The sequence below is a fragment of the Tachysurus vachellii genome, chromosome 23 (genome assembly GCF_030014155.1).
Source record: "Tachysurus vachellii isolate PV-2020 chromosome 23, HZAU_Pvac_v1, whole genome shotgun sequence".
In the NCBI taxonomy this organism is placed as follows: Eukaryota; Metazoa; Chordata; class Actinopteri; order Siluriformes; family Bagridae; genus Tachysurus; species Tachysurus vachellii.
Window position 1 is genome coordinate 12,115,607 of NC_083482.1, and position 22,298 is coordinate 12,137,904.

The 22,298-nt window shown below is 40.6% G+C and overlaps 1 protein-coding gene across 1 annotated transcript in view; it reads right to left on the reverse strand.

The window, feature by feature from the left end:
* The window catches only part of mettl15 (methyltransferase 15, mitochondrial 12S rRNA N4-cytidine), a 74,168-nt gene that overhangs the window by 21,048 nt on the left and 30,822 nt on the right, over window positions 1-22,298 (reverse strand). Inside the window, exon 3 of the mRNA XM_060859720.1 lies at window positions 6,244-6,380. Coding sequence (XP_060715703.1) covers window positions 6,244-6,380 — 137 coding nt within the window. The remainder of the gene's footprint in view (window positions 1-6,243; window positions 6,381-22,298) is intronic.

The window sequence follows — 22,298 nt, forward strand, 5'->3', positions numbered from 1 at the left end:
ATTGATCTCTTGTACCACAAACATAATAGAAAGCATCTGTGGCTTTTTAATTTGAACAGAAACTTTGGTGTTGAATTGATATTTTCTGAACTTGTTTTCCAAAAAGTCAGAAAAAAATCAAGAATGACAAGATAATGAAAATTTCTACTTTATAATAGATTTATTTTTTCTGTTCCAGACAACATCCCCAAACATACTGTATATGGAAACCTACTTGATGCAATTTGTTCAAGCGAAGCTTAGATACATTTTGTGTGTATATGATATATTACAAACTAAAGCACAGATTTAAGGAATGTAGTGATATTAGTTATGCTCTATGAGCCGAATTTAGTTCAGATCGGAAGCTGGTGGGTTTAAATCCCAGGACCACCAAGCTGGCACTGCTGGGCCCCTAAGCAAGGCCCTTAACCCTCAACTGCTGAGTTTCATAAATGAGGTAAATGTAATGTTGCCCTGTATAAGGGCATCTGCCAAATGCTATAAATGTAAATATACTGAAATTCAGCACATTAATTCTCACACCTCATATTTAAGCACAGACATTAACAGCAAAAAAAAAAAATAAAATGATATTTGCACTGTACAGTACAGGGAAGTGAGACACCCAGAGATTGAACTTAAACTTAAATCTGTGTAAGATTTCCAATACAATATTGATACATATTTAGACTTGAGCAAGTTGAGTGAACAATATAACGGTAAATAACTTCATAACCACTTACATCACTTAATATCTACCCTTAGGGCTGCAGCATTGTGATCAGGGATTAAAGTGAGATTTAGGGGCTCAGAAAGCCTTCAAAGATGGGAATCGTTCATCTATTTATGTGAAATAAACCAGGGATTGTACGAGATATTATTAGAAATAAGTATTATTTGCATTTCCATCCTTTTATAGTTAAAAGTTTGGTTTCGGATCGAGGTTTATCGGCGTTCCCGGTTACTACGACTCGCTGCAGAGCTTTACGAGAGTTTTTACTTCTTATTGAGAAAGTCATTGACATTGACAGATATACGTGCAGATCCTACAGCTCTTTATAGATCCAGTTGGCTATCAATGCTATGCGCAATACCTGGAAATGACAAGAGTGCCTAGCAACCCAGCAGGAGTGGGAGGCAACGTGTCACAACTCACAGTGGTACAGAGAGAGTGGGCAGCACGGCAATGGTCGCTTTTGTCTGCTACCCGACATCAAAAACACCTGCGAGCCCAAACTCCGGCTGAAACTCTCTCAGAATGAGTACTGTAAATGACGCACATGTAATCGTCAGGAGCAAAGCTGCTGCCTTCAAAAAGCGTGACTTTCACTTCATTCATCCAGAACACATATATTATCAACATTAGAACCCATGTGTCCCTGATAATGTGACAAGCAAAGGCCACTGAAGCTGTAGCCTCCTAAGAATCCTTTCAGCATCCACACTTCTGCGGCTTTCCTACAGTAAATCTGTTTCCTTTCCTCTCTTCCTTCTCCATCTCTCGCTCATTTCTCCAGCAGTGTCACTGCTTTAAGTGATTCACGTAAGCATGAACGTAACATGTTTGAGAGAACATATGCCAGTGCTCCAAATAAAGCTTTTTAATTGCTTTAAAAGACTGTTCTATTTATATTGGTGCAACCCACGATGCTGATGTCATTTAAAGAAAAAGATACGCAGTAAGAACAGCACGCATCTTGCCCGATTCGATCCCGTTCGTTTCTGCCGAGAGCAAAAGCGGCGAGTCTTTGCACACTGAGATAAAGTTTCACTGGAAAATGTCTCTAGAGTTAAATGGCTAATGGTTCCAGTAAATATCCAGGGACCTGGGATTTAAATGATGAAGTGTATGAGCCTCTCAGGAGATCTTAGCTCGAATTATTGCAGTATAGTGTACGGTGGCTCATAACGCAAACTCAAAACAAAGAGCAGACATACAGGTTTGTGTGTGTGTGTGTGTGTGTGTGTGTGTGTGTGTGTGTCATGCTTCAAAACGAGGACAAGTCTTATTACTGTAACCTTAAGATATATCACTTATGACATGTCTGTCATGGCTTTACAGAAAACATGCATTTGAAAAGATTATATTTAGTTTAGTTAAGGGGGGCACGGTGGCTTAGTGGTTAGCACGTTCGCCTCACACCTCCAGGGTTGGGGGTTCGATTCCTGCCTCCGCCTTGTGTGTGTGGAGTTTGCATGTTCTCCCCGTGCCTCGGGGGTTTCCTCCGGGTACTCCGGTTTCCTCCCCCGGTCCAAAGACATGCATGGTAGGTTGATTGGCATCTCTGGAAAATTGTCCGTAGTGTGTGATTGCGTGAGTGAATGAGAGTGTGTGTGTGTGTGCCCTGCGATGGGTTGGCACTCCATCCAGGGTGTATCCTGCCTTGATGCCCGATGACGCCTGAGATAGGCACAGGCTCCCCGTGACCTGAGGTAGTTCGGATAAGCGGTAGAAGATGAATGAATGAATGAATATTTTGTTTCATGCTGGCGGTGTTTTAAACATTCATCTTTAAACGTATGGTTTTCTTTTCTTTTTTTTAATCTATATAAAAATGGAGAGTACGTACGTATCTAGAGGTTATAGTGCTAATATGAGCTGCGTTCAGGTCCATAAACGCAAGTGTCTGGCAGAGTCATGGATTTTCCTCTCAAGCGCACATCACACTGCTCTCGTTTGTTTTATTTATGGCCTTGTTTTGGCTTCTTATCAGTGGTTTGTTTCTCTAATGTGTGCACGTGTACAGAGTTCAATCCCTGCTTATTGCGTTCGATATATTTCTATATCCTGCGTTTCTGAGTCTGGTTTTCCTTACACAGAATCTCTTGCATCTATATCATCTATTTTAATCCCTTTTTATTTTTGAGACTTTTGTGTCTTCATGCGTGTCGCGTCAAACTACGACTATGATTCCGAGCACTTGTATTCTGTCTTCAACAACAGAGGATCTGCTACATGGTTCATGTTTATACAGTGTTGATTGGTTCTATCTTATAGTTTTTTTAATGCTTGCATCAATCCAATAAAATTCTTTGCTGGATCTGCATCTGGACCACGGCTCACCAGTTGATGACCCGGATCTAGGTCATACATCCACTTTTAGATTAAATAACGCAGTAACCAAATACCTTTCCTGGGCACTTTTCAGAAACTAAGAGCTTTTTTTATCCGTACATTCACTAACATACTGCGAGCATCCATTTTTTCCCAACCTCAAGCAATTGCGTAAATGCCCTTAGCTCAGAAATAGTAAGTCAGAAAATACAACATTCCCTGCTGTCAGTAGCACATGTTCTAGAATGATTTCTACATTTCTGTAGTCAGGTTTATTTAAAGAAAGTATCATTTCTTCTTATTAGCTAAAGGTTGTGAAAAACATTCTATTCGAGGTGATTTAAAGTCAAATCAGTAGAGCAAATTAATGCTAAAGAACAATAATTGGGAAGAAAAAAAGATGCACACCAGAAAACTAAAAAAGTAACTTGTTGCCTGAAACCAACCTGAGAATAAGTCTGTCGCCATCCTCAGGTTTGGCGCGAAAAAAAAAAAAAAAATAAAAAGACAAAAGAGCTTTTCGGTGTAAGCTGTTAAGCCGGATGCATGCTTGAGTGTCCGTGCTGCATAATCGAAAAGCAACAATTTCCTGCTAGCATAATATAATGTGACCTCTGACCGCTTCAACAACACCAATCTATAAATGTTGTCCTCAAATGTATTTCTCATCTCACAGTCAGTGAGCAAGAGATCCCAAACAGAAAGGGATTAGAGATGTTTGCTTGTAGAGGACAAAGTGAATAGGTTGTGTATGCACCAAGCCTGCTGGAGGATTATTATTTATTAAGAAAATATGTGCATCCTACTGAAAAGTAGAAATTGTCTGCTGATGCTGCCCGTAGCAGCTTATCAAACGGGTGAGCTGGATACATAGCACCGTGTAGCGTTATCCATTAGTGTGTGTGACGAGAGTGATAGACGTGCTGTTCCCTAAGCAAATCAAGCATGAAGTCTCGCCCCTGTACCGCCCCGCTCGGACAGCGGCCTACGTCACTGCGGTCAAAGACAAGATGCCGACTGACTGCTTTCAACGGGGGAATGCAGGCAAAAAATAACTATAGAACAAGTCCTGTCAGGCACACACACACAAACACACACACACACAAACACACACACAAACACACACACACACACACACAAACACACACACGCACACAAACACACACACACACACACACACACACAAACACACACACACACACACACAAACACACACACGCACACACACAAACACACACACACACACGCACACACACAAAACACACAGACTCCCAAGCAAGCACACACGCACAAAGCCATACACAAAGGACTAGGGTGAGCTGCCTTTAAAGAGAGCATGTCTGCCACTGGAAGATTGAACTCTAACAAGTTTCTTTTTTTTTCCCCGACCTTGAAAAATTGAGCTTCTGGGAAAAAAAAAGTTATTATTTTCAGAATGTCAAGAAAGCACTTGTATGAACCTTGTAGCTGTATTTATTTGAAAGCTGCATAACATATATTGTGCGTGTACCGTGTGATTTGGACCATTTGGTATTTATCACTTATAAAAAACATTACATGGCCCTTCAGTACACACACACACACACACACGCACACAAAAAAAACATATACTGTGCCTTAGTAACTGCTGAAGTGGCTCGGGACAGAAGGTACTGCTGTCATCTCTGACGTGGTTGTATTAGTTGACATGTGCCAGTATATGTGTGTGTGTGTGTGTGTGTGTGTGTGTGAGAGTGTGTGAGTGTGGGTGCGTAGTGTTTTTAAGACTAATTAAGATTAAGAAAAATATGACGATGTAAAAAAGTGGTCATAATGTAGCAAGCTGTGCAAATCCAATCCAATCCAAATGTGAATAAGGAAGAAAAAAAATACAGAAAGGGACACAGATGAAAGGAGAAAACAGGCAAATGCAAAAAAAAAAAAAAAAAAAAAAAACTAGGCAGGGTAAGAAAAAGGGAAGAGTATGAACAGGATGAGATAGGAAAGTTGAAGGAGAGAAAATGGAGAGGAGATGGAGAGGAAATGGAGAGGAGAGGAAATGGAGAGAAGAGAAGAGAAGAGAAGAGAAGAGAAGAGAAGAGAAGAGAAGAGAAGAGAAGAGAAGAGAAGAGAAGAGAAGAGAAGAGAAGAGAAGAGAAGAGAAGAGAAGAGAAGAGAAGACTGGGTGTGTGGGCTGTGTAACACAGGCCTGAGTACATTTGCTAGCTGCTACTTTTCTTCAGCTCCTCTCACTTCTTGCATGAGTGGGAGTCTGAGGCCCAATTGTCACAGTATACATAGCTGCTGATGGAACACCTTGTCATAATATTCTCTCATCTCCCCCTCCCTCTTGCTTGTTTCACGTGTTCCTATAGCTGCAGCAGTTCCCCTGAGACAGGTTTCCCCAGCATCGACGTAAGAGAAGGCTCTCTACCCACGCTGCAGAATCAGGAACATCTCATTTCCATCCACCCTCATATACTCCCTCGCTTGCACGAGGCTGAACGCCTTCTCTTTCTTGTCTCCCCTTTATTAACCACTATTTCTCTCTTGCCAGCTCTCTTCCCATCCTCTCTCTCTCTATCTCTTATTCTCTCTCATCATCATCCTCTCCCCAGAGCTGAAAGCAGGGAGAACCTGCGTGGGTGGCGGCGTCTCTCCCTGTCACTGAAGCCTTAGGCCCACATTGACAAATGAGGCATCGGGGCTTCTCTGCTGAGCGTGGGTGTGAGTGGGGTTTCTGAATCTCTGCAAACACAGCAACCCTGGCTGCTAGTTAAGTGATACACACAGAAGATGGAAGAAGACTTTGGGTGGGTGTGAAGACAGGGAAAAGACTTATGGTCCGTCTATCTTCGGTAAAGAAGATAAATGCAATGCCAATGATGAATACACAAACAGCAGCTTGGTTCTTACTGCTTTGCTTTTAATCGAGACCTCAGCAGCCTCAAGCTAGCAGAATTATCTAAAGCTTTCAATCTTGCAGCCTAAGGATTGTTTAGCATGTAAAGGATATAATGGAGGAAATAGAATCGATAAAATAGAATTAATAATTAGGTCCATTCCGGTATAGTTCACTGCTAATATTACAGATTTGTCAAAAAGATGACATTTAAATTGGTATTGTTGCTTCATTAAGACACCAAAGTAGAAGAGAAGATGGAAAGAGAAAATGGCAAGTAAAACTTTTTAATGAGAGGAAGAAAAAAAAAAAAGAAACAACTCACGGGTATTCCTCTGCGAGCTGCTGCGCAAAGCCGAACGCCACAGGATCACGATCCACAGCCACCAAGGTCACTCCTGGCACAGAACTCAGGATGGCCTTGCTGTGACCTCCACCACCGAAGGTCATATCTAAGACAACCTGTTTCCAGGAAAATGAAAAACATCAGTGAAATGTAATGTGGAGTATTGATAGAACCAATCTAAGAAAAGTAACCCCCTTTATGTTTATAATCAATCATTCATTCATTCATTTTCTACCGCTTATCCGAACTACCTCGGGTCACGGGGAGCCTGTGCCATCTCAGGCGTCATCGGGCATCAAGGCAGGATACACCCTGGATGGAGTGCCAACCCATCGCAGGGCACACACACACACACACTCTCATTCACTCACGCAATCACACACTACGGACAATTTTCCAGAGATGCCAATCAACCTACCATGCATGTCTTTGGACCGGGGGAGGAAACCGGAGTACCCGGAGGAAACCCCCGAGGCACGGGGAGAACATGCAAACTCCACACACACAAGGCGGAGGCGTAATCAATCATGAGTTGTGCAAAAGATTTATTTTATGATTAAATTCTGAGTTTCTGTCAAAAACACGTTGGTTTATTTTCACCCAGCGATGCAGCAGCACTTTATTCCCTTAAAGGTGGGGTGCACGATGTTTGAGAAATGCTCCTGAAAACTGAGTCGAGCCGACAAACTAAACAAACGTGTAGCCAATGAACAGAAAGGGGCGTGTCTTGTCAATATACGGCGGAGAGAGTGTTCAATGCACATGTCTGACATTAGCAGAAAGGGGCGTGTCTTGTCAATGTGCAGCGAAGAGAGTGTTCAATGCACATGTGTGACATTAGTAGAAAGGGACGTGTCAATGGGCGGCGGAGAGAGTGTTCAATGCGCATATGTGACATTAGCAGAAAGGGGCGTGGCTTGTCAATATACGGCAGAGAGAGTGTTCAATCCGCATGTGTGACATTAGCAGAAAGGGGCGTGTCTTGTCAATATGCGGCTGAGAGAGTGTTCAATGCGCATATGTGACATTAGCAGAAAGGGGCGTGTCTTGTCAATGTGCAGCGGAGAGAGTGTTCAATGCGCATATGTGACATTAGCAGAAAGGGGCGTGTCTTGTCAATATGCAGCAGAGAGAGTGTTCAATGCGCATATGTGACATTAGCAGAAAGGGGCGTGGCTTGTCAATATACGGCAGAGAGAGTGTTCAATGCGCATATGTGACATTAGCAGAAAGGGGCGTGTCTTGTCAATGTGCAGCGGAGAGAGTGTTCAATGCGCATGTCTGACATTAGCAAAAAGGGGCGTGTCAATGGGCGGCGGAGAGAGTGTTCAATGCGCATGTGTGACATTAGCAGAAAGGGGCGTGTCTTGTCAACGTGCAGCAGAGAGAGTGTTCAATGCGCATGTGTGACATTAGCAGAAAGGGGCGTGTCTTGTCAACGTGCAGCAGAGAGAATGTTCAATGCGCATGTGTGACATTAGCAGAAAGCGATTGTAACATTGACATGGCGGATAAAAACGAAAAGCGAAAAAAGGCAAGAAGCAGGACCCGTGCAATGTCAACATTGGCTTTCAAACATCGTGCACCCCACCTTTAATTTGTCTAACCCTCTTACCCAATCTGTGCAGTCTGCTCAAACAGATCAGCTTCCGATGCGATCCTGCTAATACCGCTGTCAGAGTCATCTCATTTGCAATCGTAGGTTACTAACCAGTTAAGCCATGTCTTTGCTATAACGGTGTCGTGTAACTGCGTTGCACTCTGGAACTTTGAGTCACAGCCTATTTAACAGCCTTTAATACGTCTACTCTGGATTTCTCATTCATGTGAAATAGAAAATGGTTAGTGTGAAAAGAAGCTCTTGGTCGTTTTGGCCTTGGGGAAGCGGTAGCTCAGTGGTTAAGGCGTTCTACTGCTAAGAAGATTGTGAGTTTGAATCTCATGGCCATCAGGCTGCCACCTCTGCACCCCTGAGCAAGACCTTTAAGCCTCGGTTGTTCAGCTGTATAAATAAGATAAAGGTAAATCGCTCCTGATAAGGGCGTCTGCGAAATGCTGTAAATGTCTTCAGAAGCAAAAAAGAGAAACTTAACCTTTATCACTTATGTTTTAGATCACTGTGTTTGAGATTCTCATTCTCACAGGAATAACTATAATACAGCCGACATTACGGTACCAGAATAACCGAAGACTTCGAAAAACAGGTAACTATCAACATATTTATTGTAACAGGAATTAAACTGCAAACGTCATCATTGCAGTTAAATGACATTCATTTTTTGAAATCACTTTATTCTGGTGATTTGGTCTGCTGTGAATGTATATGAAGACTTTCTACATGAACTTTCTATGACCAGAGGTATGTGAACAACTACACGTAACAATTACATGAGGCTATGAGGATATGTGGACATTCTCTCACAAGAGCATTAATGAAATCAAATACTGATGGCAGACAAGAAGGCCTGGTGTGCAGTTGGCGTTCCAATTTATCCCAAAAGTGTTAAATGGGGTTAGGGTTGTGAGCAGGCCATTGAAGTTCTTCCACACCATCCCGGTTGTCCTGAATCTCACTTTGTGCTCAAGTCCCTCGTTAACGGAAATTCTTAAAGCAACAATATAGTAACAGTATAAAGACATTCTAAACAATTATGTAGACCTAATTAGGGAAGACTGATGAGTGGGTGTGATGGTCAGGTGTCCCCATAGTTTAGCTACTATTAGCCATACTGTATAGTGTAAGACGGTTTGATTATGCTTCAGAGGTTTTCATTTTTAGTGAATGTCAGTATCAGTTGAGTCTCAGTATCATATTCAAAAAAGAAGAACTGGTGCATCCTTAAAATAATAAGCTGTATAAAGAAATCTTGAAGTTGCATGATGTGCAGAATACATTATACTGCAAGCCATTAATGCCTCATTCCTCCATACACCTTCCCCTACTTTACAGCTTGTCGTATTCACAAACGCAGCCCTCTAACACACCTTGTTGCCTAATAACTACCCATATTTCAAGTACCAAGAATAGATTGAGAGGTATCACAGACAAAGGCATGTCATTAATGAAGAAACAAACTGAGTGTTTAGTTTTTTTTTTAATAGCTATTGGCTTTAATTGATCCCTGTGTTGATTTTGTATTTGATTTAATCAATTCCATTCTGGCAAAGTGGACACATCCCCACTGGTTAACATATGTGTGAGTAATCCTGCTCAGACAAAGCCAAATAAGCACAGCTGAATTGAAATATTTTTCAAAATCAAATGTTATATTAATGACTTATGGCGATGTATAGTGAAGTGTTGTAGTAATAAACAGCATTTAGTTATTTAATATTTTTAATATTTGTAAAGTAGGTCTTCTTCAGAGATGTATGTCGCTCTGATCTCTCAATTGATCTGAAATGTGACGATGACTAGCTCGGTGCTGTGGACACCGGTGTGAAAAGCTCACTCTAAAAGGTTACAAACTGCATTTGTGCATTTACCCATTTTATCGCTTTTTCTCTAGCACTCAAACACTCCAGACACGCTGTCCTCTTTTCTCCTCCGAAAAAGTCAATGTATGAGTCATGGTCTCTCCTGCTGAAAAGGATTTGGTGGGTTTTAAGAGATACTTCTGTATGCGTTTGCACTACCTGTAAGCATCATACCGCATAGACGCTCAGAGCAAATATAATGACACTGAAAAGTTAAATCCCTGCTGAGGAACCAATATTTACAATAGGCTTGGTTGTTCTCCAGACTCCTGGCTGAACCTGGAATGAGACCTGATTATAGAGGCATTTATCGGCTGGTGAGGTGTCTGTAACCGAAGCCTTTAACCGAAGTCCTGGTCGGGTTGTCCAGATGTCATCACGTACTGACCGACACGTTGTGGATAATGTACAGGAACAAACTGTCCCAAGTATGCTGCTATCATGCCTGTTCTGGCAACATTGGCTCTGATGCCCCTTTTCCACCAGAAAGAACCGGGTGCTGGTTCAGAGCTAGTATTGGTGCTGGTGCTGGTTCAAAGTTGGTTCCACTGGCGAACCTTCTAGGAACCGGTTTGCCTTTCCATCGGCTAGAGAGCCGTCACAGAGCCGAGTCTGACGTCACTGTATACGTGTCACGTTACACAGCAACGTTAGCGCAGCAGCGGCAAACACAAACACCAACACATCAACAATGGCGGATGTTGCTTTACTGTTAATGCTCATGGCTTTGTGAACCTAAAGAATAAAGAATTTAAAACAGAACATTGAAGTGCTGTTTCTCAGCAGTGTGTGGCCAGACTCATGCCCCTTTTACACCAGAAAGAACCGGGTGCTGGTTCAGAGCTAGTGCTGGTGCTGGTTCGATGTTGGTTCCACTGGCGAACCTTCTAGGAACCGGTTTGCCTTTCCATCGGCTAGAGAGCCGTCACAGAGCCAAGTGTATACATCTCATCTTTCCCAGCAACGCTAGCACAGCAGCGGCAAACACAACATTAACAATGGTTGATGTTGCTTTACTGTTAATGCTCATGGCTTTGTGAACCTACATTGGCATCCAAACGCGGCGAATCCAACGTGTACGTGCAGCTCCATGTAATCTGTATAAACGGAGGTTGTAATCGAGAAAGTACATAACGTTATTTTATCATTAACACAGAAAAAAGTTAGCCTTAGCATGTAGCTAACTACTATCATGTGTGCTGATAATTGATTATATTGCAGTAAAGTAAAAATGTATTAAACATTAGTATACTTAAGGTACATTATCAAATGCGCTAACAGTAGCTCCGCCCCCAGCTCCTGACACAAGCGGTTCTTAAGTCTAGACCAGCAACATTTTGGTGCTACTTAAGAACCACTTTTCCTGGTTCAGAGCCGGGGCTTTGGCTGTCGAAAAAGAAAGAACTGGTTCTAAATTAGGCTCCGAACCAGCACTCAAACTGCCTCGGTGGAAAAGGGGCATGAGAGAGAGCCCTGTCCCAGTTCAAATCATAACTATTGTCTAGAGTGATCCAAATACAGATGGACGTCACTCAGTGCAAGCGAACGTGGGTCAAACACGTCTTGGAGTCACACTGTAATCAGATTAATCAAACCATTTTGGGAAATGGCCGTGCGTTGGTCACATAACATCTGTAGTGAGAACACTGATGTGTCATGATGGAATGCCAGGAATCAAGGTTGAGTAGCCACGAACCTTCCCAAAATAAAAGCACCATGAAAGCAAAAGCCATCCTCAACTTCACTCAAACAACATTAACATGGATCATGATTAAAACTACTCTAACAAGTACGATTTATTTCTTTTTTTTAAAGAATAAATCTAACGTGTAGTAATCAGTCACTCTAAGGACGTGTCTTCTGCCTGTTATTAATATTTGAGTTAGAGTTAATTAATGAATAACTGGATTAACTGCTAGGTGAGGGAAAAGAGAAGAAAAAAAAAAAGTCAATCAAGTGCCACTGAAATTAAATTTTCTTCCTGTTGATGGCCTACGTTGTTGTGTGTTTGATATTCAGTATTGGGAACAGCAAAGGTTATACTAAATGTCAGCATTAGCCGTTATTGTCACTTGTGTCAGTCTGGGAAAACCAATTGGATTTCACCGTGGCTGAATTCCCCACAGCCGACAGAGACATAAGAACAGGTTCAAAATGTTTCTGGGTTTATCTGCCTGGAACATACACCGTATGTGGACACCTGATCATCATACCAATATGTGTTTGCTGAATGGCTCATTCCAGATTGATTACTCCTTTGCGCTTATATTCACCTCCACACTTCTGAGAAGGTTTTCCACACGATATTGAAGTGTTGTGTAGGGATTTGTGATCCTTCAGCTACAAGAGTGTTAATGAGATCAGGCTCTGATGTCAGGTGAGTTGTTCATCCTAACGGTGTTCAGTGTTGTTGAGTCAGAGTCCAGGCTCTGTGCAAGACACTCAAGTTCTTCTACACCAACCTTAACACACACATTTGGGTCTATTGAATTCTGTTGTGAAGGGAAAATGCAATACTACTGCATACAAGGACTTTTGATATAATTGTGTCAACGGTTTGGGGAAGAAACACGTATTTGTTCTGGTAATATTCAGGTATATACTTATTGCACTGGATCCACTTGCACAGCATGTGTTTATTCCCTCACATGCACAACATCCTGTCCATCACTGTTGTCACTTTTCTATAACATACTGTGTATTTGCTGTCACAAAGTTCTACTCTAGTTTTTACTCAGTTCTACAGTGTTGGTGTTGATGTCTATATCAATGAATGCATTAAACATCTGTGAAAAAGAACCTCAGCCTTCGCAATGTGACTAATGTGACTTCGGCATAACTGAACCAACACCTTGGAGAACTATTTCATTTTACTGTATATTTGTATATTTGGCTAGAATGACATAGAATTTGGCTGGAATGATCTTTCTGGCAAGACCATGTTGGGGAAGGAGCTTTGGAGGAAGTGAATATTGTATATTTTTTAATTATACAATATTCACTTGCTTTAGCAAAAGAAACATAAATCTACTCAATGCTCTTGAAATGAATCCTTGAAATGTTCGTTTTCAATTAAAATGCGTGTCAGTTAAAATCCAAACTTCATTAAACAGCCAAAGAGTCCTCTAAGCTTCATATCTGACCAACTTGAACACCACAACAGTGCTACTCAATTCTGTACACGATGCATAAACTTAATTAAACTCAATTTTGAATAATAATGAAAACGCCAGATGTCAAGGAATGTCAACAATGTCAAGGAAAATCTCCCTGATGCGTTATAAGGAAGCCACCTTAGACTCAAATGTCTGTATACAGAGGTATAAAAGAATAAAATCCAAAGGTACGGAGTGTGTTAAAAGTGTGTCACACATTGTGACGGTATTCATGATTACAGCAGCAGTAATTGAAGACTTGCAGTGTCTTCAGTGTCCCCTGGAGCTTGCCTGTGTCTTCTGAGTGTCTGAGATCGTCCACAACTGCATATATGACTAGACGTGGCATTCTTCATTTTAAAGATTTTCTCTCTATCTTCTTGTAGACATAGACCATAATAAATATCCAAATAATGGCTTTGGGATTTGAAAACAAGTGGTTAAGTAGGTATTCACACACACTCTATTAATAACTGGAACACTGCAGTCAGGGCCCATGAACACAACCGGTGTAACTCCATCTATATATCAGATATACCAGAGCACTTAGAATGGATGTTTTTATTTTGTCTGTTAAATAGGTTTAATACCAGATAATAAGAATAGACTATTTGTCAATATTCAGAGCTCTAATATAAGTATTACAACATAGACAGAGAAATGACGTCATCCCATCCTTAATTCTGCGACTCACCCAATCAAACAGCATTTCTAAAGTGAACTGAAGTGACATACGGCTAAGTACGGTGACCCATACTCAGAATTCGTTCTCTGCATTTAACCCATCCAAAGTGCACACACACACACACCGTGAACACACACCGTGAACACACACCCGGACCAGTGGGCAGCCATTTATGCTGCGGCGCCCAGTGAGCAGTCGGGGGGGGTTCGGTGCCTTGCTAAAGGGCACCTCAGTCATGGCCGGCCCGAGACTCGAACCCAGACCCTTAGGGTTAGGAGTCAGACTCTCTAACCTTCCCCTACTTTCCCTCCGCTTTTTAGAATACAAAATAAAATAAATAGCTCAAATAAATTCTCATTAAGAGACAACAAAAGATTCTAATCATCTTTTGCATCACTGAGCTGGAACTACATTTCTCCCCTCTTGAATCAAACACCTGCTATGATAACCATCTCGTGCTCTTTATGAATTCAGATGTTTAATCCATTAATACATTCTAATAACTGCTAACTTCCCTTGTAGCAGAGATTCCATTGTTGTTCAGAGAAAACAATCAAGAACTACAAAGCTATCGTTTGCGCTCGTTTGCAATCATACAGTGATTAACTTCTGAAATGGGTAAAATCCTTCCAGGCAGCCCGGCACAGACCCAGAGATCCACTCCAAAGACGAGGTAATTAGTCGCTTCTAATGGATACATGTCCTTACATTGTTGTGTACACACAGCAGGGATGTTGCAAAAGAAGACATGACTTTTAATTTAATTGCAGTCAAAAGTTTTCTGTGGGAAAATGTAAAGCGAGCGTGCCAGTGTGTGTATGTTTAACTGCGTTTCTGTGTGTATGTGTGAGTTGCTCACTCTTTCATTAGCAGCTGTTAAACAAACATCTGAGGATGTTAAATTCTTGGCACTTGAAAACCAGAGGATACGGCACTCAGACGGCGTGTGATAGATGTTCCTCATTTCGTTTCCTTGATCCCTGCTCCACTTTTCTCTTGTCTCCTGAATAAACCGACTTCAGAGCCGAATGATGTAGTAAACATGCGTGCTGTTCATTACGCTTCTCTACGTGAGGTCACACTGCCCTTATAGCGCAGTGTCCATAGCAACCATGAAGCTGTCACACCTCTAGCCTCACTTCGTTATGACCATTTATTTTAGCAAAACAATTGTGAAAATGTTTTTAAATAGATTCGAACTTTTTGTTGAGTTTTAAACACTTCTGTGGCTGATGCATTGAAGAAAAAAATATATATTTTAATAATATATGATCATCAGGACATCCAGGTTTGCTAAAAAAATAAAAATAAAAATAAAAAATAAATTAAAAAGATAAAACAGTAATTCAGTGGTCATGCAATAAATAGTACCTGATTATACATGTCTAAAAAATAAATTTTTTTATTTTATTTTTGCTATTATTAATATATATATATATATATATATATATATATATATATATATATATATATATATATATATAGATAGAGTTTTTTTTAATTAAATAATTAATTTATAGCTTTTTTTTTTTCTTTTTTTCTTTTTTTCTACTATGACTTAGCTATATTTCCCAGGATTGGCTCTGGATCTGAATGAATAAATAGATGGACGGACAGACATACAGAAAGAAGGATGAATGAAAATTTCTGATGCTTTGCCAACAAGAATCAATCTGTAAACATCTAAAAAAAGACTGAATGAATTACAATATAACTGGCACATCGAAGGCCAGTCTAAGATTTTAAAAAAGATTTCCTAGCCGTCTTCCTCTGCCTGCTTTTAGATAACACAATTTCTGCCTGTGCCGTCTGTGCTTGAATGCCACAATCTTATTGTCCAATTGATGACTCACTTAAGGGCTGTTGATTCAAGTGTCATTACACATAAGAAATACATCAAAATAAACGTCTTTGCACCATGAAACATAGAAGAGATGACGCACATTCTGGATTATGGATGTTAAATCTTTTCACTTTAGACACCAACGATGTGACTTTGGCTTCTTCCGTCATGTTACACATTGCTACAGTGTACTAAGTTTTTTTTTTTTCTTTTAGGAACTAGATGTTAAGAAGCATGGAGATCGATAGTGATGTCGGTGGAGAAGTGTGTGTGCAAGTGTGTGTGGTGTTTGTGCATGTGTGTGTGCGAGCTGGTTGAGGAGGTGATCGATGGCAGGCTGAGTCTCCCTCTCGTGTCTGAGACTCAGGCAGCAGATGGGGAGGGAGAGTGGGCCAGGATGATGAGTCACAACCAGTGCCATCAGTACGCCTGACGCTCCATTCAATACCACAAAAGAATATGAATATAAGAAAAAAGGGATAAATATGAAAATACAAACAGGGAAACTACATGTTTGGTTGAAATCCTCAATTCTCACAAAAGCGAGTTGTGTTTATTTTTACACGATTAGCAGACGCTTTTATCCTAATCGACTTACAATTGAGTTGAGCCGATCAAGGTTAAGGGTCTGGCTCAGGGATCCATAAGTGGAACTCCAGGATCTGAACTGCTAACCTTTCAATCAATATCCCACAGCATTAATTGTTGAACTACTACTGCTAGGACTAGTTTGTCTAGGTTCACATTACAAGCAAATTTTTTCCTAAGTTTTGCTCAGGTTGTAAATTTCTATCTTAACAGGTTATATTTGTAACTGCAAGTGACCTCATATCCCTTCCCATATTCTTGGGAAACACTATTCAAACACTATTCCTTTTCAGTTTTGCTTGATCATTATATATTATAGCTAGTAAATCACTGCTGTGCCACCTTACTGACACTGGATGATCATGTGTGTTGGGAAAAAGCCCACAAAAAGCAAAAGATCTGACAGTTTTCATTTATGTCATATGGCCAGTTAAAATAAACGTATCCAATCTAGGGCAACATATAAAAGTAGCTCGGGTGGGATTCAGAAAGGTCAGGTTCTTGTGTATATACAACTGGTTAAGGCTCTGGGTTGTTGATCGGAGGATCGGGGTTCAAGGCCCAGCACAGCCAAGCTGCCACTGCTGGGCCCTTGAGCAAGGCCCTCAACCCTCCCTGCTCCAGGGGCGCTGAATCATAGCTGCCCCTGCACTCACTCTGTATGTGAAGAAAAGTATTCCACTGTGCTGTAATGTATATGTGGTGATAATAAAGGCTTCTATGCCCCCTTCTATACTCTATACTTAAAAAATAAAATAAGCCAGAAAATCAGATTTGTGCCACATGCTAATGTGAACCTGGTTACCTGCTAACGTGAACCAATCCTTTTCCAGATAAATGGAAAATCATGGTAAACCCACAAAAGTAAAGGCAAAGCTTTAATCTGCTGGTTACAATGATAATCCCAGACAAATCCTACAGACGTTTGACCGATTGTTCAAGAGATTTTTGTACTAAAGATGGACGGCCGGACGGACAGACTGCATGACTAATTAGCCCTTAGGAAATAGACGTGACTGTGATCTCCAGCTGATCTTGGCTGAAATCAACCAGAACCAGACGAGTCTGTGTAGTAGACGAGTCTTGCAACGAACAGAAACACCAAAAAGGTTTCTGCAGGCAGGACTATCCTGGACTCTGTAGTGCCTCAAGTGGTAGGTGTCAAATTTGGGCAAAGGTATACGTTTCAACAAATCAAACAGTAGCCAGGCCCTGAAGACTAGTTATGTTGTTTTTTTTTGTTTGTTTATAGTGGCTCTGTATTCTTTTAATAACCCACCATCTTCAGACCATCATCTTCATTGTTAAGGAGTGCACAGTAAAGTGAAGGAGGGCTGGGAACCTGAGAGACAGCATAAATTCTACCCATGGCTTTCCAACCCAGTTCAATTTCAGCTCGAGGTCTAAAATGTCACTGGGGCACATTTGAAAAGATCTGCTTACACTTGCATTACCTGGGCAAGCCATACCTGAGCTTCTCAGCATGACTAGGCACTCTTCCATGTACCGATGTTCCACTGGAGTAACCTGAAGGCCAGGGGCAAATCCCTTCTTCCCTGTGCCTGTGTAATATTCTGCAAATAGCCCTTTTAATTTACCCTCTAAATAGCAGAACAATAGAAAAGGCACAGCATTTTCCATTCAAACCAGTGAGTGTAAAGAAAAAAGTAGGATGATTAGAGAGAAATGAGATTCTGCAGTGCGGTATCAAACTGAAATACCCTCCAACACAACCTTGAGATGTCTAAAACAGTTTGTACCTTTTTTCAACCCATGGTGACATGAAAGGCAACATCACAGCATCAAACGCAACAACCTGCGCCTGCCTCAACATTACTGATCAAAAATAGCAACTCAAGTTTCATGGGAGTATCTTTTGAAGTAAGGTTGGGATCGACTTACTTTATCAAAACAAGCTCCCCATAGTGTCACTCTTTTTTTTTTTCTTTCTTTCTTTTCTTTTTTTTGCACTAAACATTAAAAAAAATGAACGCCTCCTGTTGCAACCTAATGCAGTATTGTTAAAAAACCATTCTGCCCCTTTAAGAAACCTCCTTTCTCTACTGGCAGAGATGGACGTAACAACTCCCTGAAGGATTTGGCTATAATGGGCTTGGCATTTGCAATGGTGATTTACACTGAAGTCGAAGTGAGTCATCTGCATTGATATTTCATGCTGAGCGGCATTGGGAGCTGCGCCTCCTGGGTCCTCCAGGACCAATGCAGCACAGGGAAAGCAGGGGAAAAGGTGAGCAAGAGACAGCAGGAGAAAAATTCCACTAGAAAACCCAAGAAGCCACCAGTGGGAGATGTCTCTTTTTCATAAAGATACCACCCATCAAGGGATACAGTATATACAAGCTTTATATGAAGGAATATCAAGGCAAAATGATTGGCGCTCGATTGTGACCTAAGCATTTTGACGCTCATGGTTGGCATGACGAACTGTGGCCTCTTTGGTTTGTAGTTACTGCCTTTACCAGCAGAGGGAACAGGAGAGTCAGGAGTGGCTCTCGATCACCAGGCGGCATGAACACTAGACAAGAAAAAGCCTCCATGTACCAACTTGACCTCCTTGTTGCTCTACAGCTTAGAACAAAATGGCAAAACCTAAACAAAAAGAAAGCATGCCAAAAAAAAAAGAAGCCAATGTTCCTTGATACTCTAGCTCATGATAAGGTAGAATCCTTCATTGGTGTTGAAGCCAATTACAAGACCTATTGAAAGAGAGAGAGATAGAGAGAGAGAGGATGAGAGAGAGAGAACAAGAGAGAGATTTTTTAATTTGCTCGTCTCTCATTTGCACACGGCGATAAGCGAAGGAGGTAGGGAACATGAGAGATAGTACTTCTACCTGTGGCTCTCCTGTCCAGTTCAGTTACAGTGTGGGGGTCTAAAATGTCAATGGGGGACTTTAGAAAATATCTCCTTACACTAACTAACGCACCATTAAGAAAAGAGATTGCCTGGAACAAGATCGCTTTTCCTCGTTACTCGGTTGCCATGGCACAGAGTGGACAGGAGTGGAAAGGGTGCCTCATTCCTTTTTTTCCATCCTCATTAGGAGTTCAGCACATTATTCAGTTTACATGTAATTGTGTAGCTGTGTCAATGCTGTGCAGGGTTTGTCAGGAACCCTGTTTTGCAAACTGGTGGTAAAAGAGCGTTTGTTTATATCCAGATGGTAATGGTTGCAGATTTACAGTTACAAAGTGACCCAGACCAGGAAATGTTAAAAGAGAAAGGGGTTCGCAATGCACACAACAAAATGACCTGCTTTGGTACAAGGATCATGCCAAAGATAACGCTTGTAATTATCTAAAGTAACACAACTAGTAGAGCAAGACACTTCTTGCCAAAAACAAAACTGCTAAGAAATAAAGAGGTGCCTGGTGACAGATAAGTGACATCAGGTGTGGTAAAAGTCAAAGAAGCGTATCTATGCTCATCTTGTTTTTTTTTCAGCTGTTTACATCTATATTTGGTGTGATGGAAATGCTTATTAGGGTGTACACAACCCCTCTGTACCTTCAGGTTAAATACAGTCATGTTAAGCTAGCGAATGTCTCGTTATTTGATTTGAGGTTCGGTGATTGTGGTTTGTTGTAAACAGCTGTCCTCAATCAATTCTAAATAAATGAACAAGTAAGGAATTCAAAATGACAGTGCGTGCTGTCATCGAAAAATAATGAGTGGCAGGGAGGTTTGACGCGACACTGTCTGTTACCACTCGGATATTTTCCTGTAACAGCTAAGTGCTTTAAACCACAGCAGTTCGTCAACGCACATTTCATTTTAGCTATTAATTGTCCTATATTGAACGATGTGAAACATGTCTAAAATAAATTTGTCCCTGTTATCGCTTATATATATATATATATATATATATAACAGCTATAAACCGTTTGTAACTTCTATATACACTCTGACACTTATAACAGCTATATACACTCTGACACTTATAACAGCTATATACACTCTGACACTTATAACAGCTATATACACTCTGACACTTATAACAGCTATATACACTCTGACACTTATAACAGCTATATACACTCTGACACTTATAACAGCTATATACACTCTGACACTTATAACAGCTATATACACTCTGACACTTATAACAGCTATATACACTCTGACACTTATAACAGCTACAGTATATACACTCTGACACTTATAACAGCTATATACACTCTGACACTTATAACAGCTATATACACTCTGACACTTATAACAGCTATATACACTCTGACACTTATAACAGCTATATACACTCTGACACGTATAACAGCTATATACACTCTGACACTTATAACAGCTATATACACTCTGACACTTATAACAGCTATATACACTCTGACACTTATAACAGCTATATACACTCTGACACTTATAACAGCTACAGTATATATACTCTGACACTTAACAGCTATATACACTCTGACACTTATAACAGCTATATACACTCTGACACTTATAACAGCTATATACACTCTGACACTTATAACAGCTATATACACTCTGACACTTATAACAGCTATATACACTCTGACACTTATAACAGCTATATACACTCTGACACTTATAACAGCTACAGTATATACACTCTGACATAACAGCTATATACACTCTGACACTTATAACAGCTATATACACTCTGACACTTATAACAGCTATATACACTCTGACACTTAACAGCTATATACACTCTGACACTTATAACAGCTATATACACTCTGACACTTATAACAGCTATATACACTGACACTTATAACAGCTACAGTATATACACTCTGACACTTATAACAGCTACAGTATATACACTCTGACACTTATAACAGCTACAGTATATACACTCTGACACTTATAACAGCTATATACACTCTGACACTTATAACAGCTATATACACTCTGACACTTATAACAGCTATATACACTCTGACACTTATAACAGCTATATACTCTCTGACACTTATAACAGCTATATACACTCTGACACTTATAACAGCTATATACTCTCTGACACTTAACAGCTATATACACTCTGACACTTATAACAGCTATATACACTCTGACACTTATAACAGCTACAGTATATACACTCTGACACTTATAACAGCTACAGTATATACACTCTGACACTTATAACAGCTACAGTATATACACTCTGACACTTATAACAGCTATATACACTCTGTAACTTCTCTTGCAGTTCAAATTGTTCAAATCACAAAGATCGCCGTTATGCTCTGACGAGCATCGTTCTACTGTCAGAAAAGTGCAGTAAAGTGCTGACACTGGAGACGTCTTTCATAAATGATAATTACGCTGTTTCACTCTGTTTTATTCTGTTGGTGTGGTCCGTGTGTAAGCTGTTGCTGTGGAAGTGGATCGGTTGGGAATGAGGAGATGGGAGGCAAACTCAGTGGATTCATTATTTGAAAGATGATTACTTTTTCAATTATTATTTATTCTACTTTCCTTTGCTTTTCAGTGAGTTTAATATGCACACATGGACCCATGGTGCTCTCTCTCTCTCTCTCTCTCTCTCTCACTATCTCTCTCTCTCTTTGTCTCTCCCTCATTCTCGTGTCTGTTAAAGGGGAACACTTGAAGGCACAGGCAGACACATACGACTAAACTTGATCTAAAAACAATCTCTCCGTTCACAGCTGATGCTCGACCACGCCGGTGCCACTACAAGCACACCAAAGTCTGAGACACGCCGTTCTAGATAACGAATCAACGTCTTATGACTGATAAGGAATTGGAATTGATGATTCAACAGAACTGTTGTATAAAGAAATATTGAACATCATGGAAAAGAGTTTCCTTTAACTTCCAAATTGGCCCACGAACAGTTAATTCACTTCTTAAAACCTTCTATGTATTAAATGATTTATTTACTTCAATGCAATTGCTCTACAAGTCCCAGCAGAATCCAAGATGGCCTCCAGAAAGAGCCTTGACAGATGAAATATTTGACTGATGAACGTTAACTAGGTGGATGTATGCAATCCCGACAATGTTCAATCATACAAAAGCCTGACCCAAAAACCTTTAATGCTAGCAATTGGACGGTTGCCAAATATAGCACTCTGTAAACATAGAGTCAAAGAGAGAGAGAAAAAGTGAAGGCTAGACAGCCAACAAGGTGTTTTGCCTGCCAAAATACAGGAAAAGCTTCTGGCAATTGCTTTGCCAAGTTGTAATAGTCTTGTTGACTGTAACCACTGATGTAGGCCGCCAAGGAGCATGTGCTCTCTTGCCCTTGACCGTT